This window comes from Balaenoptera acutorostrata, chromosome 13 (assembly GCF_949987535.1).
Source record: "Balaenoptera acutorostrata chromosome 13, mBalAcu1.1, whole genome shotgun sequence".
Taxonomy (NCBI): Eukaryota; Metazoa; Chordata; class Mammalia; order Artiodactyla; family Balaenopteridae; genus Balaenoptera; species Balaenoptera acutorostrata.
The window spans coordinates 59,431,744-59,449,685 of record NC_080076.1 but is presented as its reverse complement, the minus strand read 5'-3'; the positions used below and the strand labels follow the sequence as shown (position 1 = coordinate 59,449,685).

The 17,942-nt window shown below is 42.0% G+C and overlaps 2 protein-coding genes across 3 annotated transcripts in view; one reads left to right on the top strand and one right to left on the bottom strand.

The window, feature by feature from the left end:
* Positions 1 to 1,785: 1,785 nt before the first annotated feature.
* Positions 1,786 to 3,456, bottom strand: LOC103014241 (protein LDOC1-like). Its single transcript, XM_007191611.2, has one exon. The coding sequence runs from the start codon at positions 3,155 to 3,157 to the stop codon at positions 2,759 to 2,761; it is 399 nt and encodes a 132-aa protein (XP_007191673.1). The 5' UTR covers positions 3,158 to 3,456; the 3' UTR covers positions 1,786 to 2,758.
* Positions 3,457 to 3,772: 316 nt separating this feature from the next.
* Positions 3,773 to 17,942, top strand: part of AKAIN1 (A-kinase anchor inhibitor 1) — a 78,077-nt gene continuing 63,907 nt past the window's right edge. For both annotated transcript variants that reach the window (XR_009005106.1, XR_009005105.1), the window contains exons 1-2: positions 3,773 to 3,943; positions 7,485 to 7,556. The gene's annotated coding sequence lies outside the window, so the exon portion shown is untranslated. The remainder of the gene's footprint in view (positions 3,944 to 7,484; positions 7,557 to 17,942) is intronic.

Below are 17,942 nucleotides of genomic sequence, written 5' to 3'. Positions count from 1 at the left end.
TTTAGGGATGTACCCAGGTGATGGAGAAGGTACAGAAACAGCAGAAGCTTGCCAAAGCTGAAATCTAGAAAGTCAGAAAGGAAAAGGTCAACTTACTACAGACAAATTCCATGAAGCGTATTTCTCTGAACTTTTCAAGGAATTTGAGAAGCAGGAGGTGACTGAAGGCTATCTCATGAATGAAGAATGGCTGAAGAAGTGTGCTGAGGATTATAAATTAAGAAGTGGAATGGAAGGCCAAAGATACCAAACATTAAAGGCCCACACAAAAGAGGTCCTCAATCTGGAAGAGAAGGAAATCGCTCGGGTCCAGAGGAAAGGCCCCGGTGGCCTGTTGGCCTTCTAGGTAAGCCTGATAAAGGGCCAGATGAGGAACATTCCCCAGAGACCATTCAGCAGAAGACTAAAGAAAACAATGAGCTACTCATCATCTGTTATGACCTTATTTCAGAGATGGAATGATGCGGAGGTCACTGACCAGTAAGTGACCTTCTCTCCCTCCTCCCGTCTCTCTGTGTAACTGTAAGCAAGACTTGTATACTTTCCTCGTTTTTTCCTTTTGGTGGAGATCTGATACCCTTAAAAAAAAAATAGCTATAGAAAATTAAGTATGAGATATCTTGACTTCTGAGTTATGCTCTATTTGACTTCTTCAATGTTGATGCTGATCTTTCATTAGCAAGTTTTTGTATCCTATCAAATATGTGCTCTTGTGAGGTTTACTGAAATTTTGGGGGGTGCTATATCCTGCAGGTTATTTTTACTGTGGGAAAAACACTGCTCTGAAATTGACAGCCAGTAGGACCAAGAATCAATTAATTTTGTTAGTACATATGTACCACAAAAGTATGGTTTATAAGAAGTCGTGTTGGGGGTCCCAGTCTCTTATAAACTCTTACAATACTAACTGGCAATGATAAAATAATTGCTATAACCTGTCTTTTAAAAAAACTTTATTGTAGTTCATTTATAGTTATTTATAGTTGCAGAATTAAACAGTGTATTGACATGTGCACAAAATGAGCATTAACTGGGTGAAGAGCATAAGGTTGTGGGGTGTTGTTTAGTGGTCAAGTAGTATTTTGGCTCATCCCCACATGGCGAAATAGGTATATGAAGGACCTTTGTGTCTGAGTTTTTATGGCAAGAAAATAATTTTTTTAAAAATTTATTTTATTGAAGTATAGTTGATTTACAATGTTGTCAATTTCTGCTGTACAGCAAAGGGACTCAGATATACTACTTTTTCATACTATTTTCCATTATGGTTTATCACAGGATATTGAATATAGTTCCCTGTGCTATACAGTAAGACCTTGTTGTTTATCCATCCTATATATACTAGTTTGCATCTAATCCCAAACTCCCAATCCTTTCCTCCCTGACCCCCTCCCCCTTTGCAACAAGTCTGTTCTTCATGTCTGAGTCTGTTTCATAGATATGTTCATTTGTGTCATATTTTAGATTGCTATAACCTGTCTTTTAATAAAATCGTGCAAAAATATAATTAGAGGTTTTCAGTTCAGTCCTTAGGTATGTGAAATGTCCATCAAGGGGGCAGTGATGAGTTTTTCTTAGTATGAAGATGTAACTAGAATTCAAGCTATTTCAGTGAGACTATATTGACCACCAGAATGACAAAACCCATGGACATGTAAGGAAAGGCAGCTATAGATTTTGGTCCTGAGAGGATTTCAAGAACTACTTTGTTTGACATGAGGACTCAGACCTTCCTTTTTCTTCCCCTTTTTTGGCCCTAAGAGAATCACAGAATTCTGAACCAAATTTTAATGATCAAGTAATGCCTTTAATTACAAAAGAAAAACTGAGACCAAAACTGTAATTTACAAAAAAGGAAGCAGCCAAGTCATTTAATACAGGGGAATAAAGGTGAGTGGCTACAGCTCAAAGAATGCACCATTCCCTGCCCCCCCTTCTTTTTGCTACAAGTTGCACCCATCTTTAAAAACACCATCTTTGCCAGATTCAGGAGCAAACACAGAAATTGCTCAAGTTGGGTTTTCTGCCTCCTTTGTAAGCTGCACGTTTTTAACATGTATTTTAAAACTGTGATGTGAAAAGGCCATAAAACAAGAAGCAAATATGCCATTCTCTGCACGTGAAAGCATTATTTTACCAGACATCAGAATATGCACTTAGAATTTTTTCTCACAATTGTGTTCCTGTGGAGATATACATTTGGTCTTATTCATCTGTTTCTCCTGTAACCCCAAGTACAGTCCCCAATATATGGTGCTGTAAGATACATATTTACATTTTAAAAGTAAATACGTTTTCCATGTACTGTTCAGCGCCTGGACTTTTCTGATAAAAGGCACAGTCTCTGAGCCTGTTGTGGTTTCAGAATAGAAACGAAATATGTGAAAAACAGGTTCCTGGGGCAGGAGTGTCAATATTTGTCTGCCAGCCACGCGAAACCTGGCAGCTGTCTCCGGACCTGAGGTCTCCAAATCGGTGTCCCCGGGCGTGTGCCAAGCTCAGGCACTTCCCAGGCTGGCACAGATCGTCCAGGGCGGGCAGCAGCAGTTTTCAGAGACGGCAGGTGGCAGGGGCGCGATTCGGGGTGGTCCGTTCAATTGCTAACAGGTCCCCCGCCAGTGGCCGCGTTGCTGGGCCGAGTGCAAAGGGAGCGGGGCTTCCTCGCAAGGGTTGGGCCCAGCAGGTGGGGACTGGAGAGCTCTTTGTGAGTCACGGCCAAGCACGACCCGGTCCGTGGGGCTCGCAGCCCTGCCGTTTCCTACCCGTTCCTGCCAAAGGCCCGCTTCAGCGCGTCCACGAAGCCCTCGTAATGCGCCAGGATGGGGCTCTCCCTCTCGATGTAGGGGACAACCCACTCCTCGGCCGGCCCACTGAGGCGGCTGATTAAAAACGCCACCTTGAGGATGTCGTTCGAGAACCTGGCCTCGAAGAACCTCATGTAAGACGCCGCTTGGATCAAAAACTCGGGAAGCCGGGCGGAGTCGCCTTTGAACGTCTCGGGAAAAGCCACCGGGCAGGCGGGCGGGCGCACCTGGGCCAGCAGGTTGGCTTTCTCGCACAGGAGCCGCCGCACCTGGTCCATGAGCTCTTTGTTCTCCCTGCGCAGCGCACGGTTCTGGGTCAGGAGGTCCTGCATCATGACCGCCAGCGCGTCCATCACCGCCCGCCGGGTTCCGTCCCCGCCGCCGCGCCGCCGGAAGTGCGTGTCGCTCGGGGGCGGGTCCCGGGGGTCCCGGCGGCACGCGTCCGCCCTCCGCGGTCCAGGCCGGGCTTATGCCCGAGCGCCGGCAGGCAGCGTCGCCGGGACTATAGGCCGGAAAACCAGCATCCGGGAGGCCTGAAGCAGACGGGCGGCGGCCAGAGAGGAAATTTGGAGTAGACTGGGGGCCGAGCCGAGGGACGCAGTGCCGCGCTCGGCGGAAGAATCTGACACCGTGGCTGCGCTCAGTGACTTCCGGTGGCCTCCGTCCGCGACTTCCGGTGGGCTCCCTCCGCGGCCGACGCGCAGGTGCTTAAAGGAGAAGCTGTCTGCTCGGGGATCGCGCGTTACTGGGCAGCTGCAGCTTCTCCTGCTCCTGCCGAGCTGCGAAGCAGTCGTAGAGTTTTTTGAAGTTCCATATTCCTGACTGTTTGCATGTTACGCTCAAGCCTTCACAGCCACGAGGAGGCAGGTCTAATAAAGCCCTCTGTGCCTGCAGAGTAGACCATCCCTTGCGGCTTCCAACTTGACGGAACAAGGAGCATCTCCTATCCGAGTGTCTCCCAGGTGCCAGACGCCTTATCCTATCTCATCTAAGCCTCCCGACTCTGTGAAGCCCATGCTGGGTTTTTGGTTTGTTTGTTTGTTTTTGTTTTCCTGAGGACACAAGCAGCCCAGAGAGTATACAAATTTACTCTGGCTACAAAGTCGGTGGTACGTTGGTGAAGGATTCCTGAGTGCCAGGTGATTGAGGATGAACTTAAACTTAAGGTGGCGGCAGGGTCTGTAGATTGGAAGAGGCCCTGTTGAGCTGAACGCCATCTGTATTTATATGAATGAGAGGGACAGATTCCGTCTGGTCCAATTCAGCCACCGTTTACTGGCGCTGGCTGTGAGCTCTGCTTCTCTACTGTAATTAGGCTCTGCTCTGACCTCCTTCCTATCTAACAATTCTCCTATTTTTTCCATCAGTGTGACGCGCTAGGTAAAGAAAACTTCAACCTTTGTGTATGTGTGTCTGTGTGTGTGTGTCTGCAACCAGCGAGTCGGTAAGCACGTTGTCTACCAAGAACCACTCTCAGGCTCTGGGACTTAAGCTATGTCCCACTGTTTCCGTATTTGAGGCGCTCAAAGATTGACCCCGAGGACCCTCCCATGCCAGAACCACCCGAGGTGAAACTGTGGGGAGGAAATTTCAGGAGGGGGTATTGCTGTGTGGTTCAGTGACTAAGAAACCCAAATAACATATCTTGATGAGTAGTTACATTTACGTTTAAGAATATAATTTTTGACTTTTTAGAAATGAGAAGTGATACTTTTTGCCAGAATCCTCCATTTGTCATTTACATGGAGATGGTAGGTTTTGATTCTGGCTTTTGATCGATGTTCTTTTATTTGGTATTTTACTGTTGGAGACTAGTTTGTATTAATAAAATAATGTTTTCTAATAAAGCTGCAGGTCATAAATTGTGCTAAAACACTTTCAAAAACAAAGTACGAAAGTACTTGAGATCAGTTATTTAAAATATATGTACCTCAAGAAAGAAGAAAGTCATATAACAAAGTGGTTATCTTTGGGTGGTAAAATTTTTATTTTATATGTCTGCATTTTTGAAGTGACTATTGATTTTACAATAAAAACAATAAAATTTATTAAAAATGGAAGAAAACAGGAAATATAAAAGAAATGCTTTACATTTTTAACACATTAGTTATCTAAAGGGAATTTTGGAAAGCACAGAGGATGAATGCCTAGCTTAACTGAGACTGCATTTCAGATCTCGGGCTTAATCTGAAAACATGTAGTGTTCTTCTGTTCCCTTTTAGCTAGAAATTATTATTATTTTGCCAAGGAGAAAGATAACATGTCATCATATTCAGTTCATCTAAAAAAAGAAAGCCATTTACTGAGTCAGTATAACTTACAGAATTTCTCTGGAGCTACAGAGAGTATCCAAATGTCATTTAAAGTTTCAGAGCCAAAATGAACTCTTAGTTTGTCCTCAATATAAGAAATACAAAATTTATGAACCCAAATACAAGACTGGGCAATCAGCTGAAAACACTGAGGATGTGCTTTCCACTAACTAGTAATACTGCATACATTCTTATGCACATATCATATGTTACAGTATACATTTTTAAGAAAACCATGTTGCCAGATATATGATACGTCATCTGGTCCAGAGCTTTTCTGTGCTGGGAGTTCTAGTTTTTTGTTGTTGTTTTTTAATCACTGATTTAATCTCTTGTTATAGGTCAGTGCACTTTTTCTATTTCTTCTTGAGTCAGTTTCGGTAATTTGTGTGTTTCTAGGACATTTTTCAATTTCATTTAATTTATTGGTGAACAATTATTCATAGCATTCTTTTATTTTTATTTGTGTAAAGTTGGTTGTAATGTCCCCATTTTCATTTCTGATTTTAGTTATTTGCATCTTCTTTTTTCTTTCTCAGTCTAGTTAAAGTTTGTCTGTCAATTTTGTTGATTTTTTTGTAAGAACATACATTTGGTTTCATTGATTCCCTATTTCACTTATCTCTCTTCTAATCCTTATTATTTCCTGCCTTCTGCTAGCTTTGGGTTTAATTTGCTCTTCTTTTTCTAGTTTCTTAAAGTGTGTATGGACCAAACGGGGTCCCCTCAAAATTCATATGTTGAAGCCCTGATCTTCAATGTGACTGTATTTGAAAATAAGGCATTTAGAGAGGCAATTAAAGTTAAATGAGGTCATAAGGTGGTTCTGTTTCTCTGAAGAACCCTGACTAATACATTCTTCTTTTAGTCATTTCTAATTCTTCTTTAATCAAGGGTATATTCATGGATATATTCTATAAAAAACTATCAAGTGTATAGTACCCAAAAAAAAAATCCTATGACAAATAAGAACCAGGACCATGAATTTTTTGTATGTGCGTGGTTCTGTGCATTCTCAAGATGTTTTAAAAGGCTTAAGAGAAAATACATTGAATGATGGTACACACCTGCTTTGGACAGGGTTGTAGTGGAGGATGTTAAATTTATTAAATTTATTAAATTTGGGGCGGGGGGGTGAATTTTGCCACTGGGGGACTCGCAAGTTCAAAACCTGTAGGGCAACCTGGCAGGCTGGAGATTCAGGGAAGAGTTGATGTTGCAGTTCTGAGTCTGAGATAAAAGCGCAGGCAGAATTTCTGTGTTGTCGTCTGGAGATAGAACTCTTTCTTTGGGAAACTTCAGCATTTGCTCCTGAGGCCTTCAACTGATTGAATGAGGCCCACCTGTGTCATGGAGGATAATCTCACTTTATTTTACTTTTTTTTAAAGAGTATTTTTAAAGATTTATTTTATTTATTTATTTTTGGCTGTGTTGGGTCTTCGTTGCTGTGTGCGGGCTTTCTCTAGTTGTGGCGAGCAGGGGCTACTCTTTGTTTTGGTGCCCGGGTTTCTCATTGTGGTGGCTTCTCTTGTTGCAGAGCACGGGCTCTAGGCACGCAGGCTTCAGTAGTTGTGGCACGCAGGCTCAGTAGTTGTGGCTCGCGGGCTCTAGAGCGCAGGCTCAGTAGTTGTGGCGCATGGGCTTAGTTGCTCCGTGGCGTGTGGGATCTTCCCGGACCAGGGCTTGAACCCGTGTCCCCTGCATTGGCAGGCGGATTCTCAACCACTGCGCCACCAGGGAAGCCCTCTGCTCACTGTAAAGTCAATGATTCTAAATGTCAGTCACATCCAAAAAATACCTTCACAGCGACTTGAAAACCAGATGTTTGACCAAACAGTTAGTCACCATGATCTTGCCAGGTTGACACATAAAATCAGCTATGTAGAAATTTGATCATTTTAGAATAAAACTTGAAGACGTTTGAAGAAATGGCCTAAACAAAAGTGAGCGTTTGTGAGAGAACTCATCTGAATGTTGTTTTTTATTTGACTCACAATTCTTGTAAAAAAAGAAGTTAAATCAGGAATATTTCAAAATAGTTACTTCCTTTAGGCAAGTAAATGCAGAACCATGTCCCTATCTGTGTGGGGTTAATGAGAATATATTTCAAACTGCTGAAAGCAATTACGACAAGGGACAGTGTGACTGTCTAATAAATGGTTGTTTTTGTTGTCCAGCATGTACCTTTATCACTTGTTTGCTCTCTTTGGGGGAATCATTTACAGTGACTCAAACTGTGAGTCAGGAAGTGAGATGTCCCCTGATGTCACACTAAAAAGACTTGTGAGACACATCCTACAGGGGCTTGATGAATGGATAACCTGTGGAATTGAAATAGCATTTTAAATGGGTATATTTTTCTTGCAGATATCCTTAGGAGATAGTCCTCCTGCCTCCTGGAATGAATGGACTTTGTTTTGACGTGGGCCCCATACTAAGGTAACAGTCTCTTTTGGTCATTTGTCAGCGTGTCTGGAACCCCAGCTATATTCACCAACCTTTATAGATTTGTTAGGGGAATCAATTGAGTAATGCACGTGAAAGCATTTTGGAAGCGATCAAAAATTAGAAAGTTGATGATACAAGTAAGACCATGTCTTTACCAAAGCGATTATAAATGGCAGAGTATTTATCAGAGACCATTTGTTGGTTTCAAAGCTTTATACAATATTTAAATGAATTTTGGCATTTTTGGTGGGAGGGATGGTTTTATTGAATTTTCAGAGCTTTCCGTGTGGGAAGCAAAGCATTAAGGAGTTCACTGAATTCAAGATTTTAATAGCAGAGGCAATAATATGGCCTATATGACTATCAGTTTAACAAGGTTAAGTGGTCCTTTAAAGGACAGAATTATGTGTCAGATTGTCCTAGGCACTAGGACACAACAATGAATAAAAACAGATACAGTTGTTGCTATTCTGGAGTTCGTGATCCATGATTAAAGAAAACTGGGGCAGCATAGTAAAAGAAAAATTATGACAGGGGACCCCAGTTGTCACTGTGTAGTCAGAGAAGTGGGCCTTGAAGAAAGGGCACTTAAGTTGAAATCTGAAGGACATGAAGGCATTAACTAGGGAGGAGATGGGGATTTTCACAAAGGCAATTGGCAGAGTCTCTGGTCTCAGAGGAATTATGGTATATTTGAAGACAAAAATCCCAGCATATCTAGAGCGCAGAGTGAAAGGGAGAACAGTACAAGATAAGGCTGGAGAAGGAGGCGGTGACTAGACAGTGCAGGTGCCCAGTGGGCTACGTTACAAATCTTGGTCTTCACCCTAAGAACAATAGAAAGCCATTGAAGTTTTAATTAATAGGGCACATGATTATTTGTTTTGAAGAGATTACTCTGGCTATAGTTGGGGTCAGAGCAGATGTGAGGAGACCAACCAAAAGGCTGTTACAATTGTCCAAGCAAGGGATGATGGTAGCTTGGATTTGCAGAGTAGCAGGTGAAAAGAGAGAAGCAGACAGCTTTGGGAATTCTATAAGGGGTCAAATGGACAAGGTGTAGTGATGCATTGCATGCAGCAAAGGAAAAGCTTGGTGACTTCATTTACTAAGATAGGAAATGCTGGAAGAGGATCATAGGTTTATCTTGGACATGTTGGGCCTGCCATTACTAATAACTGTAGCCCTCCTTAATGTCAATTCCAATCACCCTATTACCACCAGTTCTTATGTTTCCATCTCACTCTCTTTAGTACCACTACTCCAGTGTTGCTTTTCCCACCAGTACCTATAATCTATTGATCTCTCATGGTTTCATGGCTTCTCACTCTTTTCTGCTCTCATTGACCACTTTATTCAATTTCTGTTCCTTCCGTAGCATCATTATCATCACCTCTTTGCATACATGCTCGACTCCCTTGACCTTCTCTTGCTTCATTCTCTCTTCTTGGAGAAAACGCAATCCTACTTAAATTCAGTTCTCTACTTGCTCCTTACCTGCCCTCATTCTGGAGAAAAACACAAAGCCATGCTGAATGGGCTCAATTTATATGAGCATTAATATCAAACATACCCATAATGCTGCCTGAAAATCATACTGGCTTTCACTAGTACTCACTCTTCAACTCTCCTTGGTGATTGTTTCATACTGACCACACCGCAAATCTTTCTTCTCCACTTCTCACTCTAAGCGGATGAGCTTGCATCCCGCCGCACTGAGAAACAGAAGCAATCAGAAGAGAATGTCCATGAACTCCCGCCATCACGTCTACCCGCCTCTAGGTGTCTGTAATCATTTCTTGTGCCTTTTCTTCTCTTAGTACAGAGGAACTAAGCTTACCCTAGCAAAGGCTAACCTCTTCACTTGTGATCCCATTTCCTCCTAGGATGGGACCACCCAAGGGCAAGGGCAACACTCAGAAATTCTCTCCTCTCTCCCCTGCATCATCACTCTTCTCTTCCACCAAAATCTTCTCTTGACCTCACTTTTCTCTCTGGCTCATGTCCATTTTCTTTCCCCCTCTTAACAGTGAAACTCCTCAAACGAGTTGTTTGTATTCACTGTCTCTGTATTATCTCCTCTAATTCTCCATCCACTTTAATCAGACTTTCATACTTGGTACTTTACTCATCCTGAGTGTATCAAGGTCACTGTGACCTCCATGTCAATTTCAACCCTCATTTTATTGGACCTATTGGTAGCATTTAGTATCAATGCCAAAGATCAATTTGTTAGCAAATCACTCTTTCCACCTTGCAACTGTCTTCTCTTGGTTTTCAAGTATCACATTCTCTTGGTTTTACTCCCATCCTCCAGATGCTCCTCCCAGTCTCCTTTCCTTGTTCTTCCTCACCTCCCTGTGTGCCCGGATCTCGTTTCTTGGACCTCTCCTCTACCTCCACTTCTTTAGTGATCTTGTCCAGGTGTGTGGCTTTAAGTACCATGTATAGATCTGCAAACTCCCTAGTTTTTATCTCTAGCCTAGACCTCTCCCTGAGCTCTAGACTTGTATATCCAGCTGGTTACTTAAGAGCTCCTCTTGGATGTCTAATGCATGTCTCAGATTTAACATGTTCCCAAGTGAGTTTCTGCTCCTCATTTCTGGACCTGCTCCTTCTGAAGTTTTCTCCATCTGAGAAAACGGAAGCGTCATCTTTCTAGTCACCCTGGCCAAAAACCTGGGGGTTATCCTTGACTTCCGTTTTTCTTCTCAAACACTATATCCAACCATCAGCAAATTCTCTTGGCTCCATCTTCAAAATGTGTATGGAATCTGATCACCTTTTACCAGGTTCACAGTTAATACTTGGTCAGAGCTGCCATAACTGTCCCGTTGGATTACCGTGCCGGCCTCCTAACTGGGCCCCCTGCTTCTACTCCCAGCCCCACGCCCAGTGCAGCATTTTAAAAACACAAGTCAGATCGTGTCATTCCTCTGCTCAGAACCCTCCAGTGGCTTCGCATTTCTTCAGAGTAAGAGCAGTAAGAGCCAGAATCCTTACAGTTGCCTCCAAGGCCCTGTGCACTCTAGGTTTCCTGTTAGCATTCTGATCTATCTCCCTGCTCTCCCCCTTGTTCTCTCAGCCTGACCCACGTGGTACCATCACTGTTTCTCGAGGGTGCCGCGCACATTGCCACTTACAGGATTTTGCACCTTTTGTTCCCTCTGCTCAGATGTCCGCTTTCATTGCTTCTTTACCCTTTTCAGGCTTTTTCTCAAACATCACCTTCTCAGCGAGGCCTTATCTGATCACACTAAATAGCGTGTGTTCCATCTTCTTCCCAACACTCCCTATCCCCTTCTCCCACTTAATTTTTCTCCATAGCATTCTTCCTGGTGAAAAATGTCTGTTTTTATACGTTTGTGCTTTCGTTCCTCTCTCCCCAAAGAGAACTGAAGCGTGATGAGGACAGGAGCTGTGTCTGCTTTGTTCACTGTTGTATCATCAGTTCCTGCAACAGTGCTCGACCTGTAGTAGATTCTCAGTATTTGTTAAAAGCGTGGATTAATGAATCCAAGTGCATATAGTGAGTGGGCAACTCGGTCTTTGAGTCTGGAGCTCAGAGGAGAGGTTTTCACTGGGGAAGCACACTTGGGGCTCATTGGCATAGAGATAGGGTGACCGTGTATTCAAGTTGGCCCTGCACAGTCTGGGCATAATTGCTAATAGTACCCCTCCTTTACTCTGAAAAAATGCTCTGGTTTGAATGATAAATTGTAGAGTTCTCCTAAAAATTCATGGTAGCTGAAACCGTAGGACTGGATGGCATTGCCTGGAGAAAGCCTATAAAGTAAAACCAGAAGAGGATCTAGAAAAAGCCCTTAGGTTCTCTAACTTTTAAAGGCTCATAGAGGAGGGAGCAGTCAGACAAGGAGGAGAAAAACCAGACGCACAAAAGCTATGAAAAAAGAGTAGTTCAAAAAGAAAAGCAAGAGGCCAGTAGGCTCAAAATCTACTGAAAGGTGGAATAAGATGAGGACTGAGAGATACCCATTAGATGCTTAGAAGTCAGTGACAGGCCTTAGATGCTCAGTAATAGGCCTTCTGGTGGAGTGCTTAGGGCAGAAACCAGATTGATGTAATGGTGGGAGGAGAAATGAGGAAGACGGCAAGTTATAGAAAATCCAGTTCCTTTGGTTGTGAATATAAGAGAGAATGGGCAAATTCTGGATTACCCATTGAGCAGATTGAGTATGTGCTTAAGGCAAAGCTCGTAGCGGAGTAGGAGCAGCACAACAGAACAAATGTGGAGAGAATTTAGTGCTTGACAATTGGAAACAATGAGCTAAAGGAGTCGTTACCAAAAACTCATAGTTCTATCGGGCTTTCTGTGCGTTGTTTTACTGTTTGCTTTACATGTGGGAAAGAGTACCTCAGCACTTAGTCCTCTGAGTGATCTGACCTGGCCCTGAATGTGGTCACAGTGGAAGTGGGTGTGGCACTGAGAGGGCGTATTTTCTGTTTTTGTTTGGAAGAGATTCGAGCTGAAATGTCGATGGGCAGGATCCAGATGAGAGAGACCAGCAGAGCAAACAGGAGAGGGGAGAGAGAACTGATGGTGGCATTTTACCTGGGAAGGTGGGAGGGGCGTGGGATCTGAGCATGATGGGAAGAGTGGCCGGAGGTGGGTTGAAGGGTACATGTCTGCTGTAACTGGAGGGAAGAAGGAGGGGCTGGGCACACATACAGCTGGGTTTGGCCAGGTGGATGTGGGAGGAGAGGGCATTGCTGTCTGGGGTCTTCAGCATGCCCGAGAAGGAGGAAGGACCACCTGTGAGTGCGGGAGATGCCTGTCTGGGGCTTAGAGCAGTTGCAAGAGTGACAGAGTCACCGACAGAGGAAACAATGTTAAGGGCTCTTTTGAGGTTGGTGATCATGAATCATCGGCTGACATGTCTTCAGTTACCTAGGTGATTACAGGAAATTAGGCTTTTTCTCTGATGGAGCAAAGATCACAGAGAGAAAAGTATTTAAGAGTGATGTTGCCTTCAGCGGCCAAATACCCACTTCTTTTTCTGTGATGTCATGAGTCAACATATATGCGTGGGAAAAAGTAGGGATTGTTTGGAGAAACACGCTCTGGAAGACAGTCTGTTTGTTCTGTCTCTCTTTCAGGAATGAGTGAGGCTGAGTAAAACGGAGGTTTTCCTCAGATAAAGTTCTCACCAGACTGGGTGGGAGTCAGGACGCCTGAGTCCCAGTGCTGGTCCTGCCAGAGCCATGTTGGCTTCCTTCTCTGGGTTTCAGGTTGCTCGCGGAAAAGCTGTCAACAGACGATCTTATTTTCCTTCCACTTCTAGAATCTGTGAGTCTATGATGTCCTGTCTCCATCTCGGCTGCCTCCAGCAGACAGGCAGGAGTGTAAGTCCTGGACTTCGTTTTGGAATTGGAAGAGTTCTTACAGAATATCTGAGCCTGAATTTGTGCTCCAGCATACTGGCTTTCGAGGGGGCCTGATGAACTTGACCCTTCTTGCTGGGTGGAGCTGTGAACCCATTTTTAGCAGATGAGGCAAAGGAGTCAGGCAGGTGTAGATTAAAACACAGTTTTTATTACTTTACCAGTAATAAATCAGCTTTACCTTCTGATACTGGAGAATGTGGCTTTGAGCAGCTTAGGCAAATGGGCTTTGTGATACTGAATTCCAAAATGAGGTTCACGCACCCACCAGAGTCACAGGAGCACAGAAATTGCAGACTTGGCCACATCATCCTTGAGGACGTGATCGCACAGGGAACAGAGGAGGACACAGGCTTTGTGTGGGCAGCCAGCTCCCTAAATAAAGGCAGAGAGAGGAAGGAGTGGAGTCATCAAGTATCAGTTTCTCTCCTCCACTTACCACTCAAGTAAGTTGCTCCTTGTCAGGGGAGAAGTAAGGCTGAGGGAGAGAAAGAGCAGGATTTATGGGAAGGGACACTGTCCTTTCCAAGGCTTATGAAGGTGGAAAGTGTAAATGGAAGCACAAGCAATTGCATGGCAGGGCAGTTTTTTGTTTCTTTTTTTAATAAATTTACTTGTTTATTTTTTATTTTTGGCTGCATTGGGGGTTTTTTTTGGATTTTTTTTTTGGATTAATAGTTAACATTTATTAACATTTGACTATAATTGCTTCATCTGTTTTTTTGTAAGAATATTTTAATGGCAGACATTTCTCCCCTAAATATTTTAGTGTGCATCTCTAAAAAAGTCTTTTTCTGTTTACATAACCACAATAACTTTATCACACTTAACAAAATTGACAACAATACCTTATATTATCTAATATCCAGATCATATTCACATTTCCTCAGTTGTCCCAGGATCCAGTCAAGGACCCTGCATTGCATGTGGATGTTACATATCCTAAGTCTTTTTTTTTTTTTTTTTTTAATTTTATTTTTTTATACAGTAGGTTCTTATTAGTCATCCATTTTACATGCATCAGTGTGTACATGTCAATCCCAATCGCCTAATTCATCACACCACCATCCTCACCCCACCACGGCTTTCCCCCCTTGGTGTCCAGACATTTGTTCTCTACATCTGTGTCTCAATTTCTGCCTGGCATACCAGTTCATCTGTACCATTTTTCTAGGTTCCACATACATGCGTTAATATACGATATTCGTTTTTCTCTTTCTGACTTGCTTCACTCTGTATGACAGTCTCTAGATTCATCCACGTCTCTACAAATGACCCAATTTCGTTCCTTTTTATGGCTCAGTAATATTCCATTGTATATATGTACCACATCTTCTTTATTCATTCATTTGTCAATGGGCATTTAGGTTGCTTCCTAAATACAATAGGTTGCTCTATTGTAAATAGAGCAGCAATGAACATTGGGGTGCATGCGGCTTTTTGAATTATGGTTTTCTCTGGGTATATGCCCAGTAGTGGGATTGCTGGGTCATATGGTAATTCTATTTTTAGTTTTTTAAGGAACCTCCATACTGTTCTCCATAGCAGCTGTATCAATTTACATTCCCACCAACAGTGCAAGAGGGTTCCCTTTTCTCCACACACTCTCCAGCATTTGTTGTTTGTAGATTTTCTGATGATGTCCATTCTGATGATGTGTGAGGTGATACCTCATTGTAGTTTTGATTTGCATTTCTCTAATAATTAGTGATGTTCAGCATCTTTTCATGTGCTTCTTGGCCATCTGTATGTCCTCTTTGGAGAAATGTCTATTTAGGTCTTCTGCCCATTTTTGGATTGGGTTGTTTGTTTTTTTAATATTGAGCTGCATGAGCTGTTTATATATTCTGGAGATTAATCCTTTGTCCGTTGATTCATTTGCAAATATTTTTTCCCATTCTGAGGGTTGTCTTTTCATCTTGTTTGTAGTTTGCTTTGCAAAAGCTTTTAAGTTTCGTTAGGTCCCATTTGTTTATTTTTGTTTTTATTTCCATTACTCTAGGAGGTGGATCAAAAAAGATCTTACTGTGATTTATGTCAAAGAGTGTTCTTCCTATGTTTTCCTCTAAGAGTTTTATAGTGTCCAGTCTTACATTTAGGTTTCTAATCCATTTTGAGTTTATTTTTATGTATGGTTTTAGATAGTGTTCTAATTTCATTCTTTTACGTGTAGCTGTCCTATTTTCCCAGCACCACTTATTGAAGAGACTGTCTTTTCTCCATTGTATATCCTTGCCTCCTTTATCATAGTTTAGTTGACCATAGGTGCGTGAGTTTATCTCTGGGCTTTCTATCCTGTTCCGTTGATCTATATTTCTGTTTTTGTGCCAGTACCATATTGTCTTGATTACTGTAGCTTTGTAGTATAGTCTGAAGTCAGGGAGTCTGATTCCTCCAGCTCCATTTTTTTCGCTCAAGACTGCTTTGGCTATTCAGGGTCTTTTGTGTCTCCATACAAATTTTAAGATGATTTGTTCTAGCTCTGTAAAAAATGCCATTGGTAGTTTGAGAGGGATTGCATTGAATCTGTAGATTGCTTTGGGTAGTATAGTCATTTTCACAAAATTGATTCTTCCAATCCAAGAACATGGTGTATCTCTCCATCTGTTGGTATCATCTTTAATTGCTTTCAACAGTATCTTATAGTTTTCTGCATACAGGTCTTTTGTCTCCCTAGGTAGGTTTATTCCTAGGTATTTTATTCTTTTTGTTGCAGTGGTAAATGGGAGTGTTTCCTTAACTTCTCTTTCACGTTTTTCATCATTAGTGTATAGGAATGCAAGAGATTTCCATGCATTAATTTTGTATCATACAACTTTACCAAATTCATTGATTAGCTCTAGTAGTTTTCTGGTGGCATCTTTAGGATTCTCTATGTATAGTATCATGTCATCTGCAAACAGTGACAGTTTTACTTCTTCTTTTCCAATTTGTATTCCCTTTATTTCTTTTTCTTCTCTGATTGCCGTGGCTAGGACTTCCAAAACTATGTTGAATAATAGTGGCGACATCCTTGTCTTGTTCCTGATCTTAGAAGAAATGCTTTCAGTTTTTCACCATTGAGAAAGATGTTTGCTGTGGGTTTGTTGTATATGGCCTTTATTATGTTGAGGTAGGTTCCCTCTATGCCCACTTTCTGGAGAGTTTTTATCATAAATGGGTGTTGAATTTTGTCAAAAGCTTTTTCTGCATCTATTGAGATGATCATATGGTTTTTCTTCTTCAATTTGTTAATATGGTGTATCGCATTGATTGATTTGCGTATACTGAAGAATCCTTGCATCCCTGGGATAAATCCCACTTGATCATGGTGTATGATCCTTTTAATGTGTTGTTGGATTCTGTTTGCTAGTTTTTTGTTGAGGATTTTTGCATCTATATTCATCAGTAATATTGGTCTGTAATTTTCTTTTTTTGTAGTATCTTTGTCTGGTTTTGGTATCAGGGTGATGGTGGCCTCATAGAATGGGTTTGGGAGTGTTCCTTCCTCTGCAGTATTTTGGAAGAGTTTGAGAAGGATGGGCTTTAGCTCTTCTCTAAATGTTTGATAGAATTCACCTGTGAAGCCATCTGGTCCTGGACTTTTGTTTGTTGGAAGATTTTAAATCACAGTTTCAATTTCATTACTTGTGATAGGTCTGTTCATATTTTCTGTTTCTTCCTGGTTCAGTCTTGGAAGGTTATACCTTTCTAAGAATTTGTCCATTTCTTTCAGGTTGTCCATTTTATTGGCATAGCGTTGCTTGTAGTAGTTTCTTAGGATGCTTTGTATTTCTGCAGTGTCTGTTGTACCTTCTCCTTTCTCATTTCTAATTTTATTGATTTGAGTCCTCTCCCTCTTTTTCTTGATGAGTCTGGCTAATGGTTTATCAATTTTGTTTATCTTCTCAAAGAACCAGCTTTTAGTTTTATTGATCTTTGCTGTTGTTTTCTTTGTTTCTATTTCATTTATTTCTGCTCTGATCTTTATGATTTCTTTCCTTTTGCTAACTTTGGGTTTTGTTTGTTCTTCTTCCTCTAGTTCCTTTAGGTTAAGGTTAGATTGTTTATTTGAGATTTTTCTTGTTTCTTGAGGTAGGCTTGTAGAGCTATAAACTTTCCTCTTAGAACTGCTTTTGCTGCATCCCATAGGTTTTGGATCATCGTGTTTTCATTGTCATTTGTCTGTAGGTATTTTTTGATTTCCTCTTTGAGTTCTTCAGTGATCTCTTAGTTATTTAGTAACGTGTTGTTTAGCCTCCATGTGTTTGTGTTTTTTTAAAAAATTTTTAAATTTATTATTTATTTATAAATTTATTTATTTTATTTATTTTATTTTTGGCTGCGTTGGGTCTTCATTGCTACGCACGGGCTTTCTCTAGTTGTGGCGAGTGGGGGCTACTCTTCCCTGCGGTGCGTGGGCTTCTCATTGCGGTGGCTTCTCTTGTTGCAGAGCACGGGCTCTAGGCACGTGGGCTTCAGTAGTTGTGGCACACGGGCTCAGTAGTTGTGGCTCGTGGGCTCAGTAGTTGTGATTCGTGGGCTCTAGAGTGCAGGCTCAGTAGTTGTGGCGCACAGGCTTAGTTGCTCCGTGGCACGTGAGATCTTCCCGGACCAGGGCTCGAACTCGTGTCCCCTGCATTGGCAGGCGGATTCCTAACCACTGTGCCAGCAGGGAAGCCCTGTGTTTGTGTTTTTTACATTTTTTTCCCTATAATCGATTTCTAATCTCATAGCATTGTGGTCAGAAAAGATGCTTGATATGATTTCAATTTTCTTAAATTTAACAAGGCTTGATTTGTGACCCAAGATGTGATCTACCCTGGAGAATGTTCAGTGTGCACTTGAGAAGAAAGTGTAATCTGCTGTTTTCGAATGGAATGTCCTATAAATATCAATTAAATCTATCTGGTGTATTGTGTCATTTAAAGTTCGTGTTCCTTATTAATTTTCTGTCTGATGATCTGTCCATTGGTGTATGTGAGGTGTTAAAGT